Source organism: Lactuca saligna, chromosome 8, assembly GCF_052625555.1.
Source record: "Lactuca saligna cultivar CGN05327 chromosome 8, ASM5262555v1, whole genome shotgun sequence".
In the NCBI taxonomy this organism is placed as follows: Eukaryota; Viridiplantae; Streptophyta; class Magnoliopsida; order Asterales; family Asteraceae; genus Lactuca; species Lactuca saligna.
The window spans coordinates 174849213-174857619 of record NC_136424.1 but is presented as its reverse complement, the minus strand read 5'-3'; the positions used below and the strand labels follow the sequence as shown (position 1 = coordinate 174857619).

General features: G+C 41.7%; 1 protein-coding gene across 1 annotated transcript; it reads left to right on the top strand.

The window, feature by feature from the left end:
- The first annotated feature begins 6689 nt into the window (after nucleotides 1-6689).
- Nucleotides 6690-7528, top strand: LOC145010321 (uncharacterized). Its single transcript, XM_078968877.1, has 2 exons — nucleotides 6690-7001; nucleotides 7139-7528. The coding sequence occupies exons 1-2, from the start codon at nucleotides 6690-6692 to the stop codon at nucleotides 7526-7528; spliced, it is 702 nt and encodes a 233-aa protein (XP_078825003.1).
- Nucleotides 7529-8407: the final 879 nt, after the last annotated feature.

Sequence of the window (8407 nt, the reverse complement as noted above, 5' to 3'; positions counted from 1 at the left end):
CCAAAAGGTAGCCAGTGCTTAGAGAGAAGTAGAGTACTTGTGATTTGGGATCCTAGGAGGAGGACTTGGAATGAATGTTGATGCGGTGTAAAAGGTAGTATAGGGCCCGTACTACTGTAAGCATCAGATCAGTGAGCAGTCCAAGTAAGAATCCCTAGGGTACTAAGGAACAAGTATGGATGGGTTATCGAGTGCATGCATACTCGAGAGAGTCTCTGATATTTTTATGTTGTATTTTAGAGACATCATAGCTGCGATACGCCACAGACCAGAGACCAACGACATGAGTGACGAGGAGCTTCATCAGATGATCCACGATAAGGTGGTTGCAGCTATCTGTGCAGAGATACTGGAGATGTTTGGGTCTATCAAGGCCAGTGTGATTGATATGTTTGACGAGAGATACGTAGTGGTTACTGAGGCTTCGGCTGCTGCAGATACTGCAACTGTGACTGCTGCTAGACCTCAGGGGAGTGACTGGATGCTGTTCCGGGAGTTCAACAACACGAAGCCACCGAAGTTTGATGGGACGCAGGACCCGATTGCTGCGATGAGATGGATTTCTTAAATCGAGGGATGCTTCTAGACCTATTCGTGTCCGGATCATTTGAGGGTTCAGTTTGCACTGAACCAGCTTCACTTGGGAGTGAAGGACTGGTGGAAGTTTGTGACGGCGAACTTCACTCTTGCAGAGATTTCGGAGGTGACCTGGGAAAGGTTCACCACCATGTTCAGAGACGAGTTCGTTCCCCGATGGAGAGAGAACGGTTGGCACATGAGTTTTTGTCCCTCAAGCAGGGGACATAGTTAGTGACTGTGATCACACGGATGTTCCATGAGAGGGCATTATTTTGCCCTGAGCACATGTCGTCTGAGCAGACACGCATGATCCAATATTTAAGCATTTTGAGGAGGGACATCCGGGAGTTCGTGGTGAACTCGACTTATCGGACATTTGCTGAGCTCCAAGAAAATGCCCGAAAGAGGAAGATTGAGCTGGAGACTCAGGCTAGGGAGGAGGCCAAGCCTCAGGGAAGGATAGGCAGCCGGTACAGTCTCAGCCAACAGCCAAGCGAGCTAAGCCCACTGATTCAAGATCTGGAGGCAAGAGGGGCCGCACCTGTGGGAAGTACGGCCAGGGACATGATGGAGTATGTCGGTCGGGATTTGCTACAAATATGGTAGGAGGGGCAGATAGCTAAGGACGGCCCCAAGGGATTTATGGTTTGCTTCATTGCAACCAGACGGGCCATCAGAAGGCCGAGTGCCCACAGCTGTTACAGGGATCATTGCAAGGATCTTCCCTTGCTACTGCACGAGCTTCTGAAGGTCGGCCAGTGAAGGGCGAAGTACTGAAGGCGCGCGGGAGATCCTTCCAGCTGATAGCGGAGGAGGTCTACGCAACGCCCGATGTCATGGCTGGTATGTATTCTTTCATTTATTTATGATGAGTTGAGATATTATGCTAATTTTATGATATGAGTAGGTACCTTTCTTGTGAATTTTTTACCTTCTTCGGTGTTATCTGACTCGGGTGCGAGTTGATCATTTGTATTGTTAGCATTTAGTCAGCACATTAGTATTTGGCAAGAGGCGTTGAGTCGACCTTGATGAGTTTCCATAGCTGACGAGCGTGCAGTGTATGCTACCGATGTGGTCTGAGGATGTATACTTGAGATCTTCAGCATTGAGTTCCTTATAGATCTGGTCCCGATTGCGATGGGGTACGTTTGTGTTATAGTAGGAATGGATTGGCTGAGCCGATTTAGGGCGGTTATAGATTGTGAGTGGTAGATAGTAACGATACGAGACCCCAGTAGGGGAGTGCTGACTGTATATGGTGAGGGTACCCGATGTGGGTCAGTATTCTGTTCGGATGCTAGAGCGAGACATGGTCTACAACATGGCTGCAGCGGGTTTGTAGCTTATGTGATGGATACACAAGTGGTTGCGGAGAGACCGAGTTCGATTGATGATGTTCCGATAGTGCGTGAGTTCATGGATGTTTTTCCCGAGGAGTTTCCGGGTGTTCCTCCCATGAGGCAGGTGGAGTTCCGCATCGATTTGGTTCCGGGGGCAGCGCTTATCGCCAAGGCGCCTTATCGCCTTGCGCCATCAGAGATGCAGGAGTTATCCTCGCAGCTTCAGGAGCTATTGGGAAATGGGTTTATTAGGCCGAGTAGCTCGGCATGGGGAGCGCCAATCCTTTTTCTCAAGAAAAAGGATGGTTCACACCTGATGTGCATTGATTACCGGGAGTTGAACAAGTTGACGGTCAAGAACCGTTATCCATTACCGAGGATCGATGATCTGTTCGATTAGTTGCAGGGAGCGTCTTGGTTCTCCAAGATAGATTTGAGGTCTGGATATCATCAGATGAGAGTGCGGAATGAAGATATCCAGAAGACGACATTCAGGACTTGTTAAAGGTATTACGAGTTCGTGGTCATACCTTTTGGGCTCACCAATGCACCGGCAACGTTCATGGATCTCATGAACAGGGTGTGCAGGCTGATGTTGGATCGGTCGGTGATCGTGTTCATCGACAATATTCTGGTATATTTGAGGTCTAGAGAGCAACATGAGGAGCATCTGAGAGAGATTCTCGGAGTATTGAGGTCGGAGAGGCCTTTCGCCAAATTCTCCAAGTGTGATTTCTGGTTACGAGAGGTCCAGTTCTTGGGACACCTCGTAAACAAAATGGGATATTGGTCGACCCGGCCAAGATTTAGGCGGTTATGAGATGGGAGGTGCCGAAATCCCCTACCGAGACCAGGAGTTTTCTAGGATTGGCCGACTACTATCGGAGATTTGTCAAGGATTTCTCCAAGATTGTCGTTCCTCTCACCAGGTTGACCTAGAAGGGCGTGACTTTTAGTTGGGGTCTAGAGCAGCAGGCCTCATTCGAGATGCTTCGTCAGAGATTATGCGAAGCCTTGGTGTTAGCCTCCCAGAAGGGATGGAGGATTTTGTGGTATATTGTAACGCATTGACATCGGGGTTGGGCACGATGCTTATGCAGAGAGGGCACGTGATAGCGTATGCATTGAGGAAGTTGAAGCCTCACGGCGTGAGATATCCCACCCATGATTTGGAGTTGGGGATCGTGGTGTTCGCCCTTAAGATATGGCGTCATTATTTGTATGGGGTTCGGTGTATCATATGTTGGGTTTTGAGCATTCTAACACTCCTAAGGTGTGCATGCAACCCTAATAACCTTGGATCTATGTTTTCTCTAAAATACATGCAAATAATAATTTCCAGGTTTACATCCTAACTAGCACAACATGAAGAACTAGAATTATAAAATACTAGAAGAATGAAATACCTTTTGAAAGTGATTGATCGCTTGGAGTTTGAGATCCTAGAACCAATAATGTGAATGCCTCAAGTGGATTCACAAATCACCACAAACTTGGAAAAACCTTGAGAGAATAATATGCTATGTAGAAATCGGCCACCACAAAGTCTCACACAACTAGTTTCCATTTCTTGCAATATGTGCATCTTTATATAGTGTGGAGGATTAGGGTAAACCCTAATAACCCATGTATTTTCCTTTCCAAGGATCCATGGGTTAAAAGCTCCATGGATCATCCATGGACCCCCATGCATGCTTAGCCCATTCCTAATGAGTTTAAGCCCACATTATATAAAATGCAATAGCCCATGTTGTTAGGTGCATTTCATGCATTCATTTTGTAGTTTTAGTTCATAAAAGTGCATTACATTTAGGTTAAAACTCATGCATTTTACATATTTTCGGGATTTTTCATGATGCAATTTTATTCACACGCTTTTAGGATATTTCAGGGACTTATGAAGGTTGGATCTTGATGAAGGAAGTTATCAAGAGTTGGAGACAAAGTTGTAGAAGTTTTGCAGCTTTAAAGAGAGAGAATGAAGAAATGTAGAATTTGGCTTCACAGGAGTTTACACGGCCGTGTAAACTTATACCTATAATTTACACGGGCCGTGTAAACGTATATGCAAGGGCATTCTACTTCGAAGACCTGGAAGAATTAAGCATTCTACTTTTCTTGTTTACACGGCTGTGTAAATGGAACCCTTTAATTTACACGGGCCGTGTAAACGTCTCGACAGTTTTAAAGTAGTTTTGTCTTGTTATAATAGAGACAATAAGTTTTTATGGAGGTTAGGTCGGATTTTGGGAGGAGAAGAGACGATTTTCAGAGCTTTTGCTAGTAGATTAACACTTGGAAAACACTTAAATTTCTTTTTGTAAGTCAATTTGAAGTTTAAACTTTTTTGATTTGTAGTTTAATCTAGATATGTGTGGTTAATTTTATTATCATTTCCGAATCTGAATTCTTAAGTATGTGTGTTAGATTGTAACTTGAATTTTTAACTTGTGTTTAACATCTAGTAATCTTTGATTTGATCTTAATCATGCGTTTGGTTAGTTCTCTTTTTCACTTGATCAATGAACTAGGGTTCTAGTCAATCTAGTTAATCAAATCATGAAATACATATATATTTTATGATTTGATGTTAGTAACAATCACTTACATGGTTGTAATTAGATCAAAATTAGTGCAATCAGAGATTAAATTTTTATATTCCCAAGCTTAGGAGGAATGTTAAACATTGTTGGTAATTAGTGCAAGAACCTAATGTCATTTAATGATTTAACGCAAGAGCTTATTTGGGTTGAATTAATTAAATGAAGTTTTATTTAAAGAGCTTGTTTTGAATAAAATACATTTACTAATTTGGATATTAGAGTTTATTAATATCCAACTTACCAACCTACATTGAACATGAGTTATAATCATATTACATCTTTCAACATAATACATATATAAGAGTCAGAATCGGAAATGTACTTCTTTTACTGCGTTTGTTTTCAATCTTTCTTATTTATGAAGTTTAATTCAAGTTCAAATACAAACCCCCACTTCAATATTACTTGTATTATGTGTGAAAATATGGCAAGATAAAAAGTCCCGTATCTCTGTGGACCGACCCTGCTTACTCTATACTATCTTTAGTATTAGAAATAGCAATGATTTGAGTTATATTAATATTATTTTATCCCATCATTTGTTGGTTTGACGCTCAAACAAATTGGCGCCGTTGCCGGGGATACGGTAGTACTAATTGTTTATGCCAAGATCTTTTCGCATAGGTACACCTTTACCAGTTGATTTGGAAATAGAGAAATCTGCTAAACAGAGAAGGAAGCAAGCCAGACTTTTAAAGAAACAACAACAATCCAAAGCTTCTTCATCAAATCCATCGACCACATCCTCTCCAACATCAAGAAGTATCACTCCACCATCTTCACCTATTCCTACCATGGCGGACAACCATGGAGGAAATCAAAATCCTCCACATCCACTACCTGAACAAACCTTTAGACAATGGGCTACTCAAGATGTCACCCAACAACCTTTGTGCATAAATTACCCTGCAACAATCAACTTTGAACTCAAGTCTGGACTCATCCATTTGTTACCCTCATTCCGTGGTCTTGAGAATGAAGACCCACATAAATTCCTTAAGGAATTTCATGTTGTTTGTGTGGGTATGAAGCCACATGAAGTCACAGAAGATCAAATCAAGTTAAGGGCATTCCCCTTTGCTTTACAAGATTCAGCCAAGGAGTGGTTGTATGACTTACCACCGGGGTCAGTCACAACATGGAATGAACTTGCAAGGATGTTTCTAGATAAATATTTTCCCGAAATGAGAGCTTCAGCTTTACGTAGAGAGATAATTGGCATAAAGCAACAAAAGAGAGAAGCCTTGCATACTTATTGAGAACGGTTCAAGAAATTGTGCTCAAGATGTCCACAACATGGGATTACAGAATATCAGTTGTTGCAGTATTTTTGTGAAGGAATGTCATCTTGGGATATGAGATTACTCAATGCATCAAGTGGTGGATCTATAGCTGATAAGACTCCAACAGAAATCAGAGTTCTTATAAAAAACATGGCAGAAGAGTCCAAGCATACAGTCCAAGAAGAAGAGTGGTACAGTGATGGACCAAGGGGGTGAAAGAAATTTCTACTCCAAAAATTGAAAGTCAACTTTCTGAGTTGACTAAGGTAGTAATGATGCTTGCAAAAGACAAGGGCGTGCAACCACCAACAGTTAGACCTTGTGGCATTTGTACACAAGTTGGACATCCCACTGATATGTGCCCCATGTTACAAGAAGATGTAGAGCCAGTTCAAGCTATGGGATTTTCAAGTCAACAATAAGGAAACTTCCAGCCAAGAAGCAATCCAAATTGGCATCACCCTAATACCAATTTTTAGCCTAGACCACCACCTTATCAACCAAGACCCCCATTTCAAAATCAAATGCACCACCAAAAAAATTATCAACCACATTTCCAGCCAACTCAACCTCCTCATTAATATCAATATCAACCTCAAAACATGCATCAAGGAAGTAGTTCAAGCGGATCGGGAATGTATTTGGAAGACATTGTTAAGAGTTTAGCCACAAGTAATCAAACCTTTCAAAATGAGACCAAAGCGAGCATCAAGACTTTGGAGCAACAAATGACTCAACTCGCCACATCTGTGAGTAAATTGGAGTCACAAGGCAAACTACCCGCGCAAACTAAGAAGAATCCAAAACATAGTGCATGTGCCATCACTTTGAGGAATGGTAAAGAATATGAAGGTCCTAAAATGATTGAAGAAGAATAAGAGATGGAGCTAGAGAAAGAAGAAGAGAAGTTGAAAACACATTCCAAGGAAGTTCCTATTGAAGCAAAAGTCACTCCTCCTCCATTTCCCTCAAGATTAAGCAAGTCAAAGCGTGAAAGAGAAGATAATGAAATCATGGAGAGGTTCAGGAAAGTAGAGGTAAATATTCCTCTTATTGATGCCATCAAACAAGTCCCTAGGTATGCAAAATTCCTTAAGGAATTATGTACATCCAAGAAAAAGTTGAAAGGGAATGAAACTGTTAAAGTAGGGGAAAATGTGTCTGCAGTGTTACAAAAAAATTACCTCAAAAATGTAAGGATCCGGGTGTTTTTACGGTTCCTTGCAAATTAGGTAATCTTCATGTTCCACGAGCTATGCTAGTCCTTGGAGCTTCTATCAATGTTTTTCCATATTCCATCTTTAAAACATTAAATATTGGCACATTGAAGAAGACCGAGGTAATCATTCAATTGGCTGATAGATCTTTAGTACATCCCAAAGGTGTGCTAGAAGATGTGTTAGTCCAAGTGAATGAACTAGTATTTCCAACAGATTTTTATGTCCTTGATATGGATGATGATGATTCACCGAATTTGAGTTCAATTCTCCTAGGAAGACCCTTTTTGAAAACAGCCAGGACAAAAATTGATGTTTGTGATGGTACATTGTCCATGGAATTTGATGGGGAGGTGATAAATTTCAATATTTATGATGCTATGAGATATCTAAGTGATATTTCATCTTTGAATTTTGTGGATGTCATTGAACCATTGACAGAGGAGTGTTTTGATTTGTCTAATCTTGATGTGTTAGCTCTCATTTTAGACAGGAATCTTTAAAAGGAAAGAGTGGAAAAACTTGCCAATCAATTTACAATTGATAAAGAGATTATGGAGGTTGTGTCTTGCATGGATGAGAAGAAGAAAATGAGGTTTGATGTTCCAAAGCTGAAAATACCAATGTCTAATGAGAAACTTGTTCTATCTATTGTGCAGGCACTGGAATTGGAGCTAAAAACTTTACCCGAGCATCTCAAGTATGCATATCTTGGAGACAAGGAAACTCTAACAGTGATCATTTCCACCAAGTTGTCAACAAAAGAAGAGGAAGAACTTGTCACCACCTTGAAGGAATATAAGGAAGCAGTTGGGTGGACTATAGCCGACATCAAAGGGCTAAGTCCTTCTCTTTGCATGCATAAAATCTGTAACATCCCCCTCTGGCACGTATCACAATATTGTCCGCTTTGGGCCACTCGACACGAGGACTTCCCAGGGGTCACCCATCCCGGTACTACTCCCGCCCGAGCACGCTTAACCGCAGAGTTCTTATGAGATCTGCTACCCTCACGGCTTTAAAACGCGTTGTGTTAGGGAAGGTATCCACACCCCTTATAAGGAATGCTTAGTTCTCCTTCCCAGCCGATGTGGGATCAGATCTAACCCACTTTCACCCCCCATTATAGGGTTCGACGTCCCTGTCGAACACATTGACCCGTGCCCTGGCTCTGATACCATTTTGTAACGACCCAAAATTTAAGACCAAAAATTTCTTTAATAAATCATTACTTAAAGTAACATCATCATTCCAAAACATAATATGAGTATAAGTTTTCAAAACATATGTTCGTTATCAGAGTAAACATCCCCAGGCTGTCTAATCTATGGTGTGTGCCATGCGATCACCCCGAGCTCTTCACTCCGCTACCGGGAATACCT

Excerpts from the sequence above, each read along its gene's own strand:
- LOC145010321 (XM_078968877.1), top strand. The coding sequence starts at position 6,690 with ATGGAGCTAGAGAAAGAAGAAGAGAAGTTGAAAACACATTCCAAGGAA. Across the intron at positions 7,002-7,138 it reads AAAAAAATTACCTCAAAAAT|AAGACCGAGGTAATCATTCA; the intron begins GTAAGGATCCGG and ends GGCACATTGAAG.